Source organism: Egretta garzetta, unplaced genomic scaffold (assembly GCF_000687185.1).
Source record: "Egretta garzetta isolate BGI_Z169 unplaced genomic scaffold, ASM68718v1 scaffold151, whole genome shotgun sequence".
Lineage (NCBI taxonomy): Eukaryota > Metazoa > Chordata > Aves > Pelecaniformes > Ardeidae > Egretta > Egretta garzetta.
Window position 1 is genome coordinate 5,587,571 of NW_009258615.1, and position 22,195 is coordinate 5,609,765.

At 39.3% G+C, this 22,195-nt stretch overlaps 1 protein-coding gene across 1 annotated transcript in view; it reads right to left on the reverse strand.

Annotated features, from left to right (window-relative positions):
- The window catches only part of SEL1L3 (SEL1L family member 3), a 35,937-nt gene extending 14,570 nt beyond the window's left edge, over window positions 1–21,367 (reverse strand). The window contains exons 1-14 of the mRNA XM_035903495.1: window positions 21,295–21,367; window positions 20,053–20,620; window positions 18,071–18,197; window positions 14,592–14,713; window positions 13,107–13,222; window positions 9,305–9,360; window positions 8,182–8,314; window positions 7,471–7,603; window positions 6,587–6,733; window positions 5,952–6,163; window positions 4,237–4,416; window positions 3,047–3,166; window positions 2,273–2,413; window positions 507–569 (exon numbers count right to left, since the gene is read on the reverse strand). Of these exons, the coding sequence (XP_035759388.1) occupies window positions 507–569; window positions 2,273–2,413; window positions 3,047–3,166; window positions 4,237–4,416; window positions 5,952–6,163; window positions 6,587–6,733; window positions 7,471–7,603; window positions 8,182–8,314; window positions 9,305–9,360; window positions 13,107–13,222; window positions 14,592–14,713; window positions 18,071–18,197; window positions 20,053–20,620; window positions 21,295–21,312 (2,136 nt within the window). The 5' untranslated portion in view covers window positions 21,313–21,367. The remainder of the gene's footprint in view (window positions 1–506; window positions 570–2,272; window positions 2,414–3,046; window positions 3,167–4,236; window positions 4,417–5,951; window positions 6,164–6,586; window positions 6,734–7,470; window positions 7,604–8,181; window positions 8,315–9,304; window positions 9,361–13,106; window positions 13,223–14,591; window positions 14,714–18,070; window positions 18,198–20,052; window positions 20,621–21,294) is intronic.
- Window positions 21,368–22,195: the final 828 nt, after the last annotated feature.

The window sequence follows — 22,195 nt, forward strand, 5'->3', positions numbered from 1 at the left end:
AACCAGACCTCAGTCTTTACTCTTTCATTCATGTTACAACTTAAAGATGCTCTGTTATTACAGCAAAGCCTGCTGGCATGGATTTTCAAAGATGGCAGGTATCTCCGCGTGACTCTGGAGAGATCACCCTGTGAAATGCTCAATCCTGGTAGGCACTCCTATGAAGAACATACCTACTATGGGCTAGAAGAAAATGCTTAGGAACATGAGGCAAAAATATACTCCTGGATCAGCTATTCACTCTGTAAGTCACTTAACTGTGATCGAGTTCCAAAAGATGTAAGTAGGGAGAATTTTTTTTCTTCCATAGAAATTTTGGCTGATTTTGAGTGGTCTAAACTCCTGCTATGGGGAAATAAAGCTTTTACCATTCATGGTGAAGACACTGGGAGAAGCAACTAGTATTTACACAGAATTATGATAATATAAATTTTATATAATTCAGAGCACATTATTGTTAGCACATGGTATAGGACTTTTACAATAAAATATTTATTGCATTTTACCTTGGCTGCTGCTTTCTTCATCAATTCCAAAGCAAGCTTTGTATTCTTTTTCACACCTTGGCCCTTGGAAATGGATATGTGAAACAATCATTGTTTACAAATACAGAATACAGGCTGATGAAGACTCACATATACACATTCAAAATGCATTTTAACATTGATACTATTATTTACTGGGTGTTATTTAGCTTCAAACAGCTACAACAAAGAAAGCAGCTTTGCGTTCATCCTTCATTCACAGCTTTAGAATATCTTAGTGATTCAGTCTAGGAAAAATTATTTCACCAGTTGATCCAAGTGATTTTTATGGGTAAATAATACCACAGATCTTTAATTTTCAGCAACTAAGGAAGAATGAACAGCATTCAAAGGTGCATAGATTGTGTACGATTTGGCAATGAGTATGAGCTCTCAGCTTTCGTGAAAAAGGATGTCAGAGTGTCTCCAGAGAAAATACACAGATGTTATGCTGATGATGTCCATATAAATGGATTTCCGATACGGGTCAAACAGGCTATGGGTGCTCAAAATTGACACGAGCAAAACTTAAGCAAGCATTTTGTACAGAATAGCCCTCCACTGTCAAAGGAATGAGATAAAGACCTAACAGTTCTTTACCAATATCTCTAACCTTTAGTACTGTTGAATGTCTTACAGGTGACGCTGCTTAGCTGATATATAAGTTGTTACTTGACTCAGGTGGGGTTATGCCTGAGTATAGCCTCTACTGCCTACTGCTTCCAGCAGGGAAAAACTAACTGCATGCAGAGACTATTTAATTCCTACTAAAAAAAATTCCCAGAGGTCTAATAAAGGGCATTCTAAGAAAGGATCGAACTTTCACCTATATCTCTACACCACGGGCTATGCCAACTAGCTGGTTAGGCTTTTGAGGTGCCATGCTGTTAGGAAACATTAGGATCCACAGTTTAGGTGGTATTTTGATCCTGAACCTGGCTAGAAACAAGGTGACTAAACTGCTTTTAACTTGCTCTTTTTAAAATTTTTGTGCATATCTGGTAAAAATCAACATTGGCTTCATAACTATTGATTGATTTTCAGAGTAAATCTAAAAGCACTTCTATATGCTCTCAGAGTGTGTCACCTGCAGATAACTTACAAACATCCATACCATAATGTCCTGGTTTTGGCTGGGATAGAGTTATTTTTCTTCATAGTAGCTAGCATAGTGCTGTGTTTTGGATTTAGTACCAGAAGAATGTTGATAACACACTGATGTTTTTAGTTGTTGCCAAGTAGTGCTCAGACTACTCAAGGACTTTTTGAGCTTCTCCTGCTCGGCCAGGTGCACAACAAGCTGGGAGTACAGCACAGCTAGGACAGCTAACCCAAACTGGCCAAAGAGCTATTCCATACCACAGAACGTCACGCTCGGGGGTTAGTTCGGTCGGTCGGTCGGTCGCGGGCAGAGTGATCGCGGCTCGGGGGAGTGATCGCTACTCGGGACGGGATGGGCATCGGTCAGCGGGTGGTGAGCAATTGCATTGTGCATCGCTTGTTTTATATATTCTGTATATTCTCTTACCATTATTATTATTACTATTGTTATTCTTCTTTCTTATTAAACTGTCTCTATCTCAACCTGCGGGTCTTAATTTTTTTCCTTTTCTCCCATTCTCTCCCCCATCCCACTGAGGGAGGGGGGGGAGAGAGCGAGCGGCTGCGTGGTGCTTAGTTGCCAGCCGGGTTAAACCACGACACATAGGAATGACTCTTTTGAAGTGAAAATATGAAACATGACTTACCTTAAATAACACAATGGCATAATCATATATTAACACTGGATCTTCTGTTTCTGTTGCACCCTTTGCATACCATTCTATTGCAGCTTCAGGATTTTTTGCCACTCCTTGTTGGCCCCAAAACAGCATCTGAGCCAATCGTTGCTAAAAGAGAACAATTATAAGCACTAATGTTATAAATGCTAGTATTGAAACTGGAATTGCAGGACCAGACTTTTGCAGGCTTAAATGGATTTTAAATACGTGAAGAAACTAGTTATATGTCCTCAACAGTTTGAAAACAATTGGTTATCAGGAATATTCAGAGAGCTTCCCAGTGGTAACGTACTGATATTAAATCTACAGCAGGGTTATTTTTCCAGCTGTCAGCACCACGAAAGTCTGGCTTGATTTAAGTGCAGAGGTAAGTGATAAAGGCACATTTGATGCATGCAAATGGCTCAGTATCACAACATATTGCTGCTGGTCTCAGATCAGCAGCTATAACTGCATCATGTCAAATACAAACCCTGGGAAAATGATCAGAGAAGGAGGTTGCTGTGTCTTCACAACTCTTCCCTTTTGCCTTGCATCACTGTTACAGCTTTTTGCATGGTCATTGGATATTATCAGACAGAAACATGGGAAATTGCTCAAGCTCATAAAAAAGAAGCAGTTTTGGGTGGACAAAGAAAATGTCTGTCCGCTTCGCTCTCCACAACTTTCCTACATAGTCTATAGACGTACATACATGATGTGTGTATAAAACCAAGAAAGGGCAAACGTATTACTTTATACCTGTGCAGCTGCATTTCCTCTTGTTGCTTCATGTTTTAACCACATAAAGACATCACCATTTTCTTTTGTTTGAGCTTTTAGCAGTTCATCATCCATCAGCCTTATAGTTTCAACAAATGCCTGAAGAGTAGGTGAACAGAAAAAGTTATTACGCAATGAATTCATACATCTGCCACCAAAATGAAAATGTTGCCCGTTTCCTGATTGTCCCTAAAAATTTCTCATCAGTTCTGGGTTTTAAAATTCTCACCACCTCTCTGCTGGCCAGTGCATTAAGAACCATCCTCACATCCAGTGTAAAAACCATTTACTGCTTCATTACAGTACAAAACTGTAAGTCCACATTACACTGGAAGGATATGCCAAGACATCAACAACTGAAAAAAACCCCTGACCTTTGTAGTTTTAAGTGCATTTAATAACGGCAAAGAAGTGCTTTTAAGCCTTTTAAGGCTTTTTAGTTTCTACAGAAATCTCTCTTAAAAGATAAAAAAAGGCTGGCAGAAAGCTTGATGAAGACCTGCACTCTCATCTAGGTGGTTGTATGCTGATTTTCAGTTCCTTCAGCAACCAAAATCTCTCTGGTTTTTTGTACAATAATCATTCTTTCTCATAAGCCAGGATCCCAGTACTGGCCTACTTTGAATATTCTTTACAGATAAAGTTGTGTTACCTCCTGTTTAGCAGCTCATTCTAAAATCATTTTACTGTAACTTTATATTATCAGATAGCTATTTAACAGCCAAATCTTTACATTTGATTATAGAAAAGGTAAAAGCACAGAGAGGACAATTTATCTTTTTCATGAAATTCATAATGTTTGGCTATTTAAACAACAGATCAAGTTGCTTAACAAACACATCCAACTATATTAGTAATTAAAAATCTGAGTAAGGAATTAGGGCCCAAGAATAAGACTTAGACTTTTCTGAAAGATAGGTATGTCAACAATTGTGAGGATTTGACCCTAACTTTGATTTGGTTTCCCCCTTGCTAAGAAACAGAGTCATGATACCTACATGTAATTTAGGGGATTTTGTAACAATCATAGAATGGTCTGGGCAGGAAGGGACCTTCAAAGATCATTTAGTTCAATACCCTTGCCACGGGCAGGGACATTAATCAAATTATTATATATGAAAAGTCATTTGCACAGAACACAAATTCAGATACACTTATAACTCTTTTACCTGTTCGCCTTTTATAGTGTGTTGATCCAACGATGTCTTTATTGCAATATTACTGTAATAAGCATATGACAGCTCCAAATCAAGTGGATAGTTATTAATGCCTTGGTAATGTTTATAGCCAAGATTCATCACGGCAAGTCTCTCATTCCCCTGAGCGCCAACCAAACTATATAGCAGTCCCTGGCAAAAATCAACAGACATAAACAAGAGTGAATTCACTGCACATCTCACAAGTTTAGCACTTTGGTGGAGATTTACAAGGAACGGAGTGTTCATACTGGTAGCTGCTATACTAGCTGTACCACGTAAACACGGTTATAGAATCAAGCACAGCCCTAAAGCAGTTAAAATGTCTTCTGTATGTATAGAAAGATTTGAAAGAAAAACTAGACTCTCTAAATACTTTCAAGTACTGCACTTATTCTGCCACCACGAAGTGTGCAGCAGTTTTTTAATGCCACTTTATTATAGTGTTAATTACACTCTGACACTTTTTATACTCAGCAGTGACTTAAATAGACTTTCTGATGTCAGCTGGAGTTTTCACACAGAATTCAGTGGAAACATATGGAAGTTAACAAACAGCACTTGAAAATCTTACCCTAAGGATCTGACAGGACTAGAAGGATGGGACTTGTGGCTGACAAGGTTTCAGCACAAAGCTCCCTTGAGATACACATTAATTGGTGCTAGAAATAGTCTAGGTACCACACATTTGCCAGAACCATTTTCAGCACTACTATTATTTTTCACCTGCACAGTAATAAAAACAGTGGTGTCCCATCTGCACTGGATATTAAATTATTTCCTACACTACCTGAAGCAGATCCAATAATGAAACTACTTAGCCTCCATAATTAGCACTAGGTATACTCCATAATTAGGGTATAGAAAAGGTTCCTGTCTAAGGTTTTTTGTGTTTGAGAAACTGGAGTGAGCATGGTCTCTCAGGGGTTCTTCTGATTTAGTATCCTGTAACCACATTAGGCAGATCTGCTATTCTTTATGAGCATTTTATATTACACTGTTATATCACAACTAAATATCTGTTGGCAATTTCAGTATAGCCTAGTGACATATAAACACTTCCCCTTTAATTGACCTTGCAGTGGAATCGCATGGAAACATTTCAGTTATTTGCAACCTGCCTAAAAGGTCAGGAGTTCACATGCTCTGCAGTTCCTCATCTGAAGCATGGTCAGTTTTTTCCAAAAGAAAACTGTTCTACTTTGGTGACTTTTAATCATTTGACCATAATATACTCAGTGCCACATTTTTGCACACTGTAAAATGGGACTTCTTTCCTGACTGTACTATGCAACCTTTCCACTTTAGGGGATTTGCCTGACTTGAGACTTTTTTCATACTCATCTACAAGTGACTGTGGGTGACTCGAGGGTTATTACCCCCCTATCCTACCTCCTCAGTGACTGGGAAAAGCAGTATGTTCCATGCTGTTCACTTTAACACCATTTTTAGGTCTTACTAAATCATTGATTTCCTTGTTCTGGATGAGCAGGATAAAGATTCCCGCCATCAGGACTTCATAAAGACTTCACTGCCATTGGGCTATTCAGGGAATCCCTTCAATCGCAGCCTGGATCTGGAGGCCATTTCACATTTTTAAATTCAATTGATCTTAAATTCATCCCATTTCTAAATTGCCTTTAAAGATAATTAATTTCACAAACATAACCAAACATTAAATATAGTACCTTTGGACGATCCACAGACACACCAAGTCCTGTTTCAAATATAACTGCAAGGAAATAGGAAGCCTTATGGTATCCACAACAACTGGAATCCACCAAGAGAGGGACAGAGGAGCCCATATTGCTGAGGCCATCGGGACTGGATAGACCCTTTGCAACCTTCTCAAATATCCTCCGGCCAACTTCTAGAACTGTATCACTTTCATCTTCTAACACTAAAAATAAAACATAGGACGCACAGTTATTGCAAAAGTTAAAATCAGGAACTGATTTCCCCTCCTTAATTTGATGGGACTGAGACAGATTATGTAATTTCTCATGTTGAATGGTATTCTCAATGCAGACAACCAAAATTCCTAGAGATACAAGGTACTACTGAATAGGAAGGGTGAAGAAAAATCCAAAAGACCACCTCAAAAGTAACTGACCACTAAAAATGTAAGGGTATCTCTATTTCCTTCTACATATTAAGCCATCCTTCATTTGCAGCACAACAGATAAGACACATGACACTCCTTTACTAACTTAGCTGATACAAAAAAAAAAAATGTATAAAACATGAACTGAAGTCAAAGCACATGAACTTACATAACATATACTGTGGAGTTATTAAGAACAGTAAAATAAAATATGATTACCATCTGGAGCACTGAAATCCATCTCTTGTAACAGTTTGAACAAAGTGTGGTACTTTTCCCTGAGCTCTTTTTCCCACATGAAGGCATCACATCTTGATTTTTCTCCATATTTGTGTATCAGCTCCAAATAATAGTTTTCATAGTAACCTAGAAGAAGTAACACGTTTAAGACATGAAAATTGACTTGGCTGGCCTTTAAAACAAGCTTCTGGTAGAAAGAAAGATGTTTCTAGGGTAACCTAAAAATTCATGTACACAATGAGCACATCCTTAACACAAAGTAGTGCTAAGAACTCATACATCCAGCACAGGCTGCTTACAAATACCTAAGATTTCTTCTACTCTCTTCCATACTCTGGTCACAATGCATATGATCGAATTGTAATTGGAAATGTAAGCTAGTTTTCAGCACGCATTTGAGCTATGTTACTCTTCTATCACAAAAGTGGTTGCTTTGGTATAAACCTGCCAATTAGTGCACATTAGGCAACTGTGGCAGACACATTCCACCCATTTTTGAGAAAGGGCTTAAAATACATGTGCCTTTAGGGTCATTTGGGAACAAAATGGAAGAAAGGCAATTGAATAGCTTACACATAAGTGTGAAAGTGTTTCTTTGTCCCTTTATGCACCTGTCTTATTAGAGAAGAGATACCAAGAACATGATTTAAGTTTGTATTCCATGGCACAAAAGTCCTTGCAGGGACAAACCCACGGATTTAGCTACCAGTAACAAGGCTAAACTCTTCAAATTGCCCTTTTTCTTGTTATGGCTGAATTTAAGTTTACTTTTGATGATAGTTATCCAGATTCTGGTAAAAGGAAAGAAAACAGGTCTCCAAAGAGGACAGTTTAAAATTCTTATCTCATAGATCAACACTTACAATTTCTTTGCGCTTTTTCGCCTTGCCTTACAATATATCTGTACTCATAAACTATTTCTTGAATGTCCATACATCTCTCATAGTAGAGTTCAATTTGTTCCACTGCTTCTTTGTCATGAAGAGGGTTAGAAATCTATAAAAAGGCAAATGATAGATAAATGGCATCTACAGTATCTGTTATTGTCTATGCTTGGCTAGAACAACAAAAGGAAACAGATTGTTTACTAGAATCAGCTTATTGGGCACATCATGTTAATGTGCCAGACAACCTGATGCTGGCCACAACAGACTATGACTTTAACCACTCACCATATCCAAGAAACCACGGATGAACTTCCAAAATTGACCAAGTCTATATGACTTTTACCACCAATTTAAACAAAACCATAAATTAATCAAATGTGTTCAATACTGTATCATCAAAAACTCCAGGAAACAAAGCAATACTGAAAATAAGTCCTTACTTAAATATAGATTTAGGAATATTGCTTTACATACTCACTTCTAGAAGTCTTATATTTTAGCATTTGAAGTGGTAACTAACATTCCTAGATTTCAACAGAAAATGAACATATTTTGGTTATATATTCCCAAGTACTATTATGCTTCATAGCAAAATTATCACTTGGTAAGAGCTTTGGTTAAAAAAATAAAATACAGCTATAGCTGGCTGTTAATATTTAAACATTTCCAAATACTGCTTTTGTTTACCTGTTCTGTTTCCAACACATTGAGACGATAGTATTTCACAGGTCCAAAGAATGCTTCAATACCATTTACATATCCACTGCCTCCAAGAACAAAGTATCCAGCAGTGTCATCATAATAGAAATCTTCCCTAAAACTTGAGAACATGAAAGAGAAGTAAGCTGGCTATCAAGAGGTACTATGAAAGAAAAAAGAAATTTCTATCTCAGAATTTTTGTAACCGACAGCAACTCATTGCCACTATCTTTTTCTTTTCTCATCTCTTTACTCACAAAATCTTCTCTGCAATTTAGTGTGCCAAATTCTGGAGTAAATTTAACAAATCCCTTGTCTACAAGCATATTAAACCAGCAGGGTGTTTTATGACTTCTAGGCATCTTCTGGTGTTTTATGCATCATTACACAATCTCAAAGATTACAGTTCCACCTCTCCCTTGCACTCTTCTAAAACTGGCATATGAAAATTTAAGTTCTCTGTCTCCTAGAGTTACTATCTACAAATTTACAGTTTCTGGTTTGTAAACCATAGCAGAGAAGGAACAACACTGAAGTCTGCCATGCAATTTACTGTTACATAGTTTCCATATTAAAAGGTTTTTTTTAATTATTTGCACAAGAGTCAATCTTAAATTACAGTGAAAGAGAACAATTAAAGATCCATTTAAAAAAATTATTCATTCAGTTGCTTATAATAAAGGATAGAGCAAGAATATTTTTGGTAGAAATTTTGCTCTCTACCTAAGCAAAGCAGATGACAATTTCACTGGTGAAATCCTAGCTCTCTCACAGCAACAGCAAAACTTCCCTTGACTTCAGTAATGCCAAGACTTCATTTGAAGAGGAATCCTAATGCCACTGACCTTTCAATCAGTTTTTAGTGAGGGTTATCAGACTCTAGCACTAGACCACGCAGCATGTTAACTCAACTAGCTCATGGCATTAACAAAATTATTCAGCTCATGCTCAGTGTAAGCACAGTCATGCAAACTGGTTTTGAAAGCACAGAGTGGAAAAAGACCACAGATATTTTGAAAATCGTTTGGAATCTCAGTTACAAACTTGTGTTTCCCTCCTTATTTGAACACATACACACATATTACCCAGCAAAGGGGGAAATGCTGCTTACCTAAAAGACTGATGATGATGTCTTTTCAAATTCTTCTCAACACTGCTTACTTCTATCTAAAAGAACATAAAATATCAATTATAATAAACAAAATATTACAAGGTACTTTTATTAAGCTATTTGAATTCATAGTTCAGAAGATTACAGCTGCAGCTTGTTGCATCTCCTCTGCACTAAAGAGGATAGTGTCATGCATCCAATATATGTCAGAAGAGTTTAATGGAAAGCATTGGCACTGGTCTGTCCTGGCCAACCACGAGCGATGAAAAATAGCAAAAACAGCACAGATGTTGCCTTCTTCAGCTATTTCACCCCTGTGTTCAGTTACAAGTCATCTTTACTGAAGCTTTTATTCTTCCAAAGTGTGAAAGGGTGTTTTGTTTTTATACAGCAGAGATGCTAAATGAAGAGAATAATGATCTCCGCAAAAAATTGTAGTTTACAGGTGAAGAACAGCCATAAAGCTAATGTAACAGGCCATGATTTAAAAAAAAACTGGGTTCAACTCCTGTTTCTACAGGAGATGTACTTTCAGTAGACTTTCAGTGCCAGAACAGTTAAAGGAATTCCCAAGAGTTGATCATCCCAAAAGATGCCCAAGAAAAAAGACAAGGTAAGATTTTCATACATGTTGATCTTGTAAAAAGTTGCCTAAGGACTCACAAAACAACCCTGCAAAATTTTCTCAACTGCCTCGGTATTTTTAGGGATTCATCTGCATCTTCGGATGGTCTTAAAATCTGGCTCTTAATTTCTCAATGCCTAAATTTCCCAACCTTCCCTAATTTATATATTTTTGTCTCAGATCATGCTGGACTAAATGCACCTAAATCAATGAAACTGAAATAATCATAGAATCAATTAGGTTGGAAAAGACCTTTAAGACCATTGAGTCCAACCATAAACCTAACACTGCCAAGTCCAGCACGAAAGCATGTCCCTAACTGCCACATCTTTGAAATACCTCCAGAGATAGGGACACAACCACTTCCCCAAGGCAGCCTGTTCCAGTGCTTGACAACCCTTTCGGTGAAGGAATTTTTCCTAATATCCAACCTAAACCTCCCCGGTGCAACTTGAGGCCATTTCCTCTTGTCCTACCAGTTGTTGCTTGGGAGAAGAGACCAACACCTACCTCACTATAACCTCCTTTCAGGTAGTTGTAGAGGGCGGTAAGGTCTCCTTTGAGCCTCCTTTTCTCCAAACTAAACAACCCCAGTCCCCTCAGCTGCTCCTTGTAAGACTTGTTCTCTAGACCCTTCACCAGCTTTGTTGCTGTTCTTTTGGCACGAAATGCCTAGATTCTTCCATATCTTTTGAGGATCGTAGCACTTAAAAACTTACTACAGGAAGACATGTCAGTAAGATGGAACTGCATCACAGCTTTACCTGTTCCAGACAACGGCTCTAAGTACTGAAATGTTTTTAAGTTTGGTCCTACTTCCCCTTTTTTTCCACAAGAATGCTCATTAAACTCTTCCTGGCTCCCTTATTTTGTCCAGAAGTGGAAATTTATTGAGCACAGGTTTTAACTCACACCTGAATAAATTCACTCTGCTCTCTGATCGAAGAACATTTTTTCTTAATCTAATTGTACATGCAGTTGTCAAATTTCCAACACTGGTTGGATGGTCACATCCAGAGGGTAGTGGTCAACAGCTCAATGTCCAGATGGAGATCAGTGACAAGTGATGTCCCTCAGGGGTCCGTGTTGGGACCAATACTGTTTAATATCTTTGTCAATGACAAAGACAGTGGGAATGAGTGCACCCTCAGCAAGTTTGCAGATGACAGCAAGCTGAGTGGTGCAGTTGACACGCCTGAGGGATGGGATGCCATCCAGAGAGACCCGTATGAGCTCGAGAAGTGGGCCCGTGTTAACCTCATGAAGTCCAACAGGGCCAAGTGCAAGGTCCTGCACCTGGGTTGGGGCAACCCCCGGTATTAATACAGACTGGAGAATGAAGGGACTGAGAGCAGCCCTACAGAGAAGGACCTGGGGGTACTGGTGGATGAAAAGCTGGACATGAGCCAATGATGTGCCCTTGCAGCCCAGAAGGCCAACTGTATCCTGGGCTGCATCAAAAGAAGCGTGGCCAGCAGGTTGAAGGAGGCGATTCTGTCCCTCTACTCCACTCTCATGAAGTACTGTGTCCAGCTCTGGAGCCCTCAGCACAGGAAAGACATGGACCTGTTGGAGTGGGTCCAGAGGAGGGCCACAAAAGCGATCAGCAGGCTGAGACAGTTCGGGTTGTTCAGCCTGGAGAAGAAAAGGCTCCAGGGAGACCTTACAGCAGCCTTTCAGTACTTAAAGGTAACCTATAAGAAAGATGGGGACAAATTTTTTAGCGGGGCCTGTTGCAACAGGACAAGGGGTAATGATTTTAAACTAAAAGAGGGTAGATTCAGACTAGATATAAGGAAGAAATTTTTTATGATAAGGGTGGTGAAACACTGGAACAGGTTGTCCAGAGAGGTGGTAGATGCCCCATCCCTGGAAACATTCAAGGTCAGGTTGGATGGGGCACTGAGCAACCTGATCTAGCTGAAGACGTCCCTGCTCATTACAGGGGGGCTGGACTAGATGACCTTTAAAAGTCCTTTCCAACCCAAACTATTCTGTGATTCTATGAATATACCCTGTATATTCATTGACAGTAAATTCCACATTTGCACCTGAAGCTGAGCTTCAAAATCCATAGGCTCTTCCCATTCCCGTGAACTTAAATTATACCTACAATTTAAATAAGCAGAAAAAGACAGTTCTGATTCTATAAAACACTTTTTTTTACTCTTCCTTTTATCAATACATTTAAAAGCATATATTAAAAGTAAATACATGTTTCTACCTGATTTTCTTGCAAGACAATCAATCTGCTCACCACTTACATACTTAAAAGAAGGTGGGTTGCAAAAGGAACACCAGTAGTTTAGCCTGAACATTGCTCTCTCAGTACAGCATTGTTTCAGCTTTATCAGTCATTTACCTCATACTTTACATTTGCTTAGTTTTTCTTGCCTTTAATTAGCAATCATTTTTACAATTCAGAATGTAATCTATTCAATCATTTTCAAGGAGAATGAAGTTGAGAAATAGAAGACTAAGGTTTTTCATTATTTTCACACCCTAATATCTTAATAGATAGAGGTTCAGACAAGAACTTGGGCAGGGAGCCTGAGTTTTCAGAGCTGCTTTTGGAAGGTTTTGTGAAAAAACACCTGTGATTTGTTAAGATGTAAATTATGTATTTTATCTATTACAGAGGGATACTGCAATATTTTTTGCTCTGTTAATGGTAGTCAATCCTATGCCACTTTGTCAAATAGGGAAAACTTGGAAACTGAACATGCCTCCTGTTAGCTAACACATCTAGGCAAGAGGCATGCTACCGTACAGAAGCCCAGACACTTAGATTTTTGTATCAGAGCAGTAGAAACACCTAAGCCTCCAAGTGGAAATTCCCTCAGAGCTATTCACACCATGTAACTTAAACTAGGTAAGATATCTAAGCCAGTGTCTGGCTTAGATCTGGAGTCTCTGGAGAGCCACTGTGCATCAAGATGGCCACTGAATATACAGTAATTTTAGGCTCTTATCTTAAGCATCTAGGTTGATTTCTCAAAGTCAAATGGTCTGAACATCCCCAGACAATTTCTAGTTTTAGATTTTTCATTCTTTTGCTATGTGAGCATGTACAAATTACAGTATTTCTCTCATCCTCAGCTATTGAGGGGTTTGTCAAAGGCATAATCAAATTAGACAAATCTCAGACTTGATCCTGTAATTCAGTAGCACACATACCTGTCCACCCTTAAAAGAGAGGTCCAGCCGAAACCACTGCTTCAGAGGAAGGCTGAAGCTAGTTTTCACTGCAAGGTCATCTCCTCTCATGAGGTGCATCTGAATATGCACATGACCTGACAGAGTAACAAAGGAAGAAAAAGGAAATAAACACCACTGAAATATCAATATTAAGAATGGCCTTCCTAATGTATTATTCACAGTGATTCTGTCTTCTCGCCAAGCCATACATCAGCTCTCACAAAATCCCAGGGAAATGTGCTCCACAGTTCAGTTACACATCTTGGATATGTAACGCCCAGGCTCCCACATGAAACTGCAGACTCAAAACCAACTGTCAGAAGGATAAACACACTAACCATAAGGCAAACAGGGAGGGGGCCACAGTTGATCTCAAACACCAGAAAGCAGACATGACTTGCAGCAAACAGCAGAGGGGAACAGCAGACAAAGGTATCTACTCAACACACTACTGCTAGCACGTGAGAGTGCAATGACCAAGTACAAGATGATTCTACCCTCCACTACTCGGACCTGCAAAAGCTAGACTCGTGGTCTGAGCTCTTAAGACCAGAACAGGCTATTATGATAATCTAATCTAACACTGAGAATAAAATGGGCCGTAAAACCTCTCCAAGCAAGTCTCAGATCAAGCTGATAGCTTCCAGTTGAGCTGCCATTTTTGTTTGTTCTTCAAAGAAAAGCATCCATTTTCTAATGGATGGATTAATTATCTAGACTGGCTACAAGACAGAGAAAATAGAAATAGCAAAAATAACAGAGGGGAAAAGATTAGTTGTGAAACTTGCAAAGGGGAAAAAATGCAGTGACATGAAAAAGCCAGGTGTGCACTTTTAAAACTGCACATGTATTTCCTCTGTGAGCCTGCCAGCCAGCCCCCAGCTCCTGAATCTCATTCTGTCAGAGGCTGAAGAGCCATCTTCTGGCAGGAATGTTTCTTTACTGCAGGTGTTGCTAGGTTAAGCCCGTGCTACCTCTTAACTTTTTTTCTGCATCAGGGAAATAGACTATGATTCTTGATCAATGGAATACAGGCAAGACCTTGAATCATTTGGACTTCTTCTGAGGCTATTGCAAATTTAAAAAAAATAAATCATGTAGTATGTGTATAAGAATTGAGAAAAATATTAAAATAATACTTCAATAGCAAAGGTTGTTCATTGAGATAAGACTGTTTAATCACAGTGTATGTTCCTGACCTGTAAGATTCAGTCTGTTCTCCTCAAAAAGCAGACCATTTTCTGAAGTGAGCCAAGACTAGATGCTATGCAACTATTTCTCAGTTTAACCCTATTTATTTAGAGCTACTTTCCCATTGAAACACTATAGTAAAAAAGAAGCATTTTGCAAGCTAGCAGTTTCACAAAATAGGTCTAATAATATATTTACCGATGTTATTCCTAGGCAAAGATCTATAAAGACTATATTAGACCCCTTCAGAAGGCTGTTAATAATATCCCTTACCTTCCTCATTTAGAAATACAGCAGGAGTACTATACATTTCTTTCGGATCAATAAAATAGAGTATACCACACAGATCCTTCTCACAGTGATGGAGTAAATACAGCCAGATTGAAATGGTGAACCTGCATGAGCAAAAATAAACAAAAAATCCACTCCTGATGAGAAATCTCCCTACATAATTTGAAAAGCATGCATTTCATTTTAATTTAGCAAACCTGTTTCACACATGTAATCTTTGGAACAGAACACATCGTCTGCAGGGAAAACCTTCAGAGCAACAGTACTTAATGACTCTTGGATCTGTGATTTCCTTTTAACCGCACATTTTTGTGGTAACAACATGAGACGAGAGTAAGGGAGTGTTATCTGAATCAGGTCCAGAATAGTGGGTCAGAGCTACTGCCAGATCCCACATCAACAGGGAACTGAAAACACGACCGAGACAACTTGGAGCCAACCTCCTGCCTGCAAGCTACAGTACAAGATCCCCAAATGCATGGTCTTGTAATCTCGGTTGCAGAAGCCAGTAAAAGCTAAGCTGTGTCTTCTATATTGAATGCCAGCTGTGAAAATGTGCTTGGGAGAAGCAGTTAAAAATGAATCCAGCCTCTGGGTAGTACAGATAGGTATGAAGAACAGCTGTCACAGAGCTATCACAGGATAAATAAAGGTGGAGCCTGTGCAAACTATGGAGTAGTGCAAAATTAAAAAACGAAGACCCGACAATGTTATCTACTTAGAAATTTCTGTACAAAGCTTGCTGAGGCACTAAAAGCAGAATTTATACCACACTATCTAATTTTAAGGAGTTCCTCTGAGCCAGACTAAATCTGCTTCAGTGCTCTTAACAGAAACTTGACCGCTTATTTCCATAACATTTCCACAGCAGTTAAGCCAATGTTGAACGCCTTTGAAAACTGTACCTCCAATGTATAACCCAGCAAAGCATTACAACTATTATCAACTCTGATAAAGAAGTTCTCTTTTCTTAGTGACTTGTAGGAGACATTATTCGGTTTTTCTATTTTTATAATTTAAGAAAAAAAAGTCAATATTTGGTTTTAATACTTTAGAATTAGGTCAGCTTGCCTTCCTTCTCTCTCAAGAAGTTGCTGAACATAGAGTACCTTGTGTCTTTTCCTAAACTAAACCAAGCACTGGAGCCCTCAGCACAAGAAGGACATGGAACTGTTAGAGCGGGTCCAGAGGAGGACTACAAAAATGATCCGAGGTCTGGAGCAGCTCTCTTATGAGGACAGGCTGAGGGAGCTGGGCTTGTTCAGCCTGGAGAAGACAAGGCTGCGGGGAGACCTGATTGCGGCCTTTCAGTACTTAAAGGGGGCCTATAGGAAAGATGGGGAAAATCTTTTTAGTAGGGCCAGCTGTGACAGGACAAGGGGTGATGGTTTTAAACTAAAACAGGGTAGGTTTAGCCTGGATATAAGGAAGAAATTCTTTACAATGAGGGTGGTGAAACACTGGAACAGGTTGCCCAGAGAGGTAGTGGAGGCCCCATCCCTGGAAACATTCAAGGTCAGGTTGGACGGGGCTCTGAGCAACCTGATCTGGTTAGTGGTGTCCCTGCTCAGTGCAGGGGGGTTGGACTAGATGACCTCTAGGGGTCCCTTCCAACCCAAAACATTCTATGATTCTATGAATATAGCTCTGAAAACCTAACACCTGCTCTCCTGCTTAAAAAAAGAATGCAAGGGTGGTGAAGTTTTCCCCAACAGAGTCTAAATAGCTAATAACACCGTATCCTCCAGAGATGGTACATGGGTGAGGTGGAAAGGTTTGTAAATCACAGTCACCTGTACATTGATTATTGTGATGTATGGGCAAACACTGTGCTTCCAGAAATACTGCTTATGCTTATATATCGCTCTTTTAATCTTTCATCTCCAGCAATACAGCAAACTTAAATGCCGCAGTCTCCATTTCATCCTTGATTGCCAGTCTGAGCACATAACTGTTTTGGACAAATTTCTTGGGACAGAGTTTAGGACAATGCTGACTCATTTCACATCCCCCATTGCCGCAGAATGTTGTAGAGCGTGCATAGTCCCTTACAGTCCCAGCCTGTCCTTGCTGCAGGCTGTCCACTGGTAGCTACCTCAAATGACAGTTGCCTATCCCCAGTCCTCTTTCTTTACGAATTCCTGACTGAAGTCAAACGAGTAACTTTGGTTAAATCCATCTGCTTCTGTTGGCCTTTTGGTGCAGCAGGGAACCACTGCTCACATACCTCTGAGGAAAACTCTCTTCCTCTTTTTAACAGAGCTACCCCCGGGTGACACGCAATTGCAACACACAGGCAATGCTTTATGTTAACACTGGAGACACCGCCCGGAGGCAAGAGAGGGTGGAACTGTGTGGAGCACGTAAAGAGCTGCATACATTCATGCCATATATTCTCAACCAGAGCTCAGATGCCTCAGTGCCAGAAGCAGAATGCAACTGTGCTGGTGAGCAACGGGCAACGGGCTGTGCAAACCAGGCTGTCACCCATCCTGAAGAGGCCAGGAGCTAAAAATTGCTCTGTACTTATGACTCCAGAGCTATAGTGTGAGGGCTATTAATTTGTATGCAACCTGCACTATCTGGCAAGTCTTCTTTGGCACTCTTCTTGTGGTCACAGGCCAAACACAAACCAGCAGGCAAGTTCCAGTTCCTGCGATCATTTCCTATTTCTGTAATAATGTTGCCAGGGTAACAGCAGCTGGTGGAAGGGAGATATATTTATATATCTCTCTATATATACTTTTTCCTCTAAAGTTGCAAAATATGACTGAAGAGTTGTGACAGTTTTGGGAAGGGGGAGAAGAGTAGAGAAAGATGATCTTCCCACAGTGATTCCTCTATAACTGAACAGTGTGCAGGGGCTAAGGGGTTTTACTCCTGTCCAACTAGGAGAGCTTATGCAGGGATGATGGAAGGAAATAGTGTAAGCTCAAGCTGGAAGACTTGTCTAGGCAGGGGACTCTATCACCAAGGGCTTGTCAACTGCAAAATAAACTAGAGTTTGAATTTATGGGGAAAAAGCTGCTCCACACTGCTTGCCCTTGCAAGAAACCCTACTCTGCATTTGGTCTGCAAATGACACTTGAAATGCAGATCTCTCTGTAACGCAGAAAACCCCAGGCTAGCCAGTCATGAGACAGCAGTCTGATCATGACAGCATGTAACAGCTAACTTACCCTCCTAACTGTACCTAACCAGCTCAGTTACACCTACTATTGGTACCTCTTACACAGCACTGCACTAACACGTACTCTAAGTATCTTTCTGAGGTTCAGCTTAATCCTCTCCAAAACCGAAATCAGAGTACAGAAGGAATTGCTAACTAGTTTCCTTTTGAGCCTCTTCTCAAATTAGTAAGCAGTATTACTTTAATTTGCGGTACAGCTTAAGAGTTTAAGAACATTCTATAGCCTTCAATAATCAATTACAGCCCGCTTCAATTATTTGCCTGTACTTACATGGGATAATCAATCTGATGTTGTCTGACTGTCTCAAGTTCTCTGTTTTCAAATTGTTGAAATTTCTTCACAATTCCTGTTTTCTCCCCACTGGAAGCATATATAAAGTTGAGAATCTGGACAGCATCTGCAAAATACAATCTTTCTTAATCTGCCAGACAAGAAGCATTGATAATTAATTAGTTAGCTCACACTCGTACAGTCAAACATTTGAATCACACAACAGATTGAAAGTTAACATAAACCTTCAGTAAGTCCTTAAACACAAGTTCACTTGCTGTTATTAAGTAAGTTACAGTCTTGGACCAAATAACCCACGGAAAAGTGAAATGGAGCCCACTTCCAACTGGTATTAAAAGCAGGGAAAGAACAGACTCATTTAAATCTAAGATAGTTAAAGAACCTACAGGAAGATACTTGAACTTAAAGGAAGAAATCTTCATTTATGTTAGTTGTTTAAATCTCATCCTATCTTTGGTTATGCCTATGCAATATTACTCCACAGCTCTTGGACTTGCTTTCCATTTTCAGCTCTCCAATTTATACTGTATGTATGGATAGCTACCAATCCTGTTCTTAACTGATATATATAATACTGTAATAAATCTGATAAAGCTGTCCCTGCTAAGAAACAGGAAAAAGATCTTCGAGGCCATGATATACATCAGCTTTCCTAGAAAAACCCCCAAAACAACCAACCAACCAAAAAAACCCAAACCCCAAGCAATTTGTTACAAGCTTATTTTAAAAAAATAAATTTGAATAAAGTTAATTCCTCCTATTTCTTGTTATACTGTTTTAATCTATAATGTAACGAGATAATACATAAGCTGTTTCACACTGTTGTCAGAGATCACAGTTGTCTCCAACAAGTATTTCAGAAAGCCCCTGAAGGCAGCAACATCATTGCTTCCTTGTTCTCAGAGCATTTACATGCCAATATAGTGAAAATAAATGACACAAACACCATTAGGGAATTTTCTAGTAGAGAACCCTTTAGAAACAAATAACCTTTTTCCTTTTAGCTTCCGCTTTGAATATATATTGAGGACAAAAATAATTGTCAGCAGGTGTAAAGCTAGAGATACGCAGACAGGAAAAAAAATCAGAATGCTGAGAAAATCTAGAAAGCAGAGTTGTGAGTTTCAGTAATTTATTTCCTTGTTCTCAGAGCATTTACATGCCAATATAGTGAAAATAAATGACACAAACACCATTAGGGAATTTTCTAGTAGAGAACCCTTTAGAAACAAATAACCTTTTTCCTTTTAGCTTCCGCTTTGAATATATATTGAGGACAAAAATAATTGTCAGCAGGTGTAAAGCTAGAGATACGCAGACAGGAAAAAAAATCAGAATGCTGAGAAAATCTAGAAAGCAGAGTTGTGAGTTTCAGTAATTTATACAGCTGGCAAGACACTTTTTTTTATTTAAGACTATTAACTTTTAAAACAAAAGTGCTTGTCCATAATGGTGTTGGGGGAAAAAAAAAAGTACTATAAATCTTATTGCACTATAAAGACTTAAAAATACGTTTCTGGAGTGTGTGGCCATCATCTCAAGCAGCAGAGTACCTGTGTGAGAATTATGTATGTAAGAACTGCAGGACTGACCCTGAAATAACACAGTAAGAGACGGAACAACTCTCTCTGAAGACAAAGGAATGATGTCTACTGACATCAGTGGGTTTGAATACACTTAGAAAATAGAAGGCCATGCTGCTAAAAATCTCCAGGCTGGCTGTGATGAAACAAGCCAGCTCTGAAGGACATGATGGCTTCAGCCATTTGCAACTCTAACCCCACAGTTATGAAGCTTACATATTCAACGGTGTTTGCCAAGTAAACCATACTACATGACATTTACTATTTACTACAGGTATGCACTTTTTAACAGCTTACAAAAGATGTTATTTGGGTCCCATTAGTTTCCTTGGGGAAAAATTACATATTACCTACATACAAAAATTACATTACACCTACCACTTTCATGAGGGCACTGAGGTATCCTGTTTGCCTGGAGCATCCACAAATAGTCAGCACCCCACTGAAGACAAACTTTGTGGTCCTTATACGGGCGTTCAAAAGGTGGAACCGCTTCTAAAAAAGTGTAATTCTTGGCGACTGCATCCTGGTAGTCTTCGCTCTGCTCAACACCATAGCTGCTAACTGATTTGTGACTAATCCATGCATATAATACCACACTCTGCACTATTATTGAGTTTCTGATGATATAATCATCTCTGTAAACCATGATGCTTGGAAATTTCAAATGTACTTGTCGAGTTCTGCTAACGTAAAGGTTTTTCTCATCCTTCCATCTCCTTCTATACACTGGTACACCAGTCCTGAATTCAGAGGAAGCTACTGCTTCCAAGTTGACAATACAAGGCTTAGAACATAAATACTGAACTGAAACCTCAGAATTGTTAAGAACTTTCTTTTCTAAGATGTTTAAATGAATAAAGTCCACGTAATCCGTGTTTTGTTCAAACTGTGGAGTAACTGCTGTTGTCCGTAATGTCTCCTTTCCAAAGGATGGCACAAAATTCTGGAAAAAAAACCAAAACACATTAACCAGAGAATCTAAGTTTATGTGATTACTAATATACTCACAGCAATAACAGAACACTGCACAAGCAGAAGGTTTATATACCATACCCAAACTCCAAAATACCAGGATTCTTTCACACGGCACGTAGATGTGGATTACTGAAGAGCTACCATCAAGGTTTTAATGGTAACAACTCCCCTACACCAAGTTCTCAACGTTGCATATGTGTCTACAAACAAACTGTACTTACAGGGCGTATCCTCCGGCCTTTCTGCAAGTGGAATCCGGTCTAAGATACTGACTTACACGTCATGCTATTTACACATGCTCCTAGGACCAGGCCTAAAGGGTATATACTGACATGGACTGGCATTTATTCATCATATTGTTGCTCACTTGTGCTGCCACAGCCTGATGTTTCCAGATCTTTTTAAAGTTAGCTAATATTGTTACCTCTTATGCAGGTACCTAAAAAGTAGCTCACAATGGTTTCGTGAGAATGAATGCATGTTCATAAAATGGTTAGGAGCTTATTATGAAACATTCCTGTCCTGAAGACAGACTTACAAATCTGAGCAGCAAGACCAGCAGGCAGCATTTGCTCAGTTTTTGCTCTCTATAGCTATCCATGTACATTATAATGTATTTTGAGAGTGCGTGCTTGGCCATACACCAGGATTACCCTCCATGCTGAAGTTCTTGTCTCTAAGGCTTCAAACAGCCTCCTTTCGTTCTGCTCTGCAGTCAGCATCCGGCTTGAGGCACTGCCAAGGATATTGAGGATTACTCAGCTCAGAGGGCCAGCCACCAACACAGCACTTCTGCCAGGTCCCCTGATCCGTCTAAAATATTCAGAATTGTCACTTAGGATTACCATGGAAGCTGGTCGTCAAGATTGCTTAGACTAAGATCTGTCCTGTGTGACTTTTAACTTTGCTAAGCTTAAACAAATCGAACTGAAATTTATCCTGGCTACCTACCTTGGATTGATGGCTTTTTCACTGTGAGTCTCAAAATATTTAAAAGCTTCAGCCAAGATGCCAGTACATTTCTAACTACCGGAATTATGTATCATGCACCTGGAGGACAAGACCTTGCCCACGATCCAATATGGGGATCAGTAAAAGTCCCTAACAATAAACTATTTTGCTTTTTATTCCTTAAGAAAATGTTGACACTCCTTGAGAGCTGCACTGAAAAAACATCAAGCCAGCAAAACCTGTGAAGGTGTAAATATTAGGAAAAGGCAGAATTAAATTTAGCTATACTAATTCCTTGTTCCTATAGATTCGCATTTTGGATTTAACTACGTGATCAAATGTTATTTTTCCCCCAGATCCCTGCCTCCTTAAAGGCACAAAAGAGCTGTAGGGTTGCAGGTGGAACCCAACTATGCATAGAGGAGACTATTTACTGCAAAACCTTGACTTCATTTAAGGCGGAAGCTGGAAGACATACAAATGAGGGACCTTCTGGGTGAGAAAGCTTGATATCATTGCTAGCAGCTGGGTAACTCCAGATAACTTATTTATTTAGTCTTCCTAGGTCTCCCTGAACTTGCCACTTAAACCA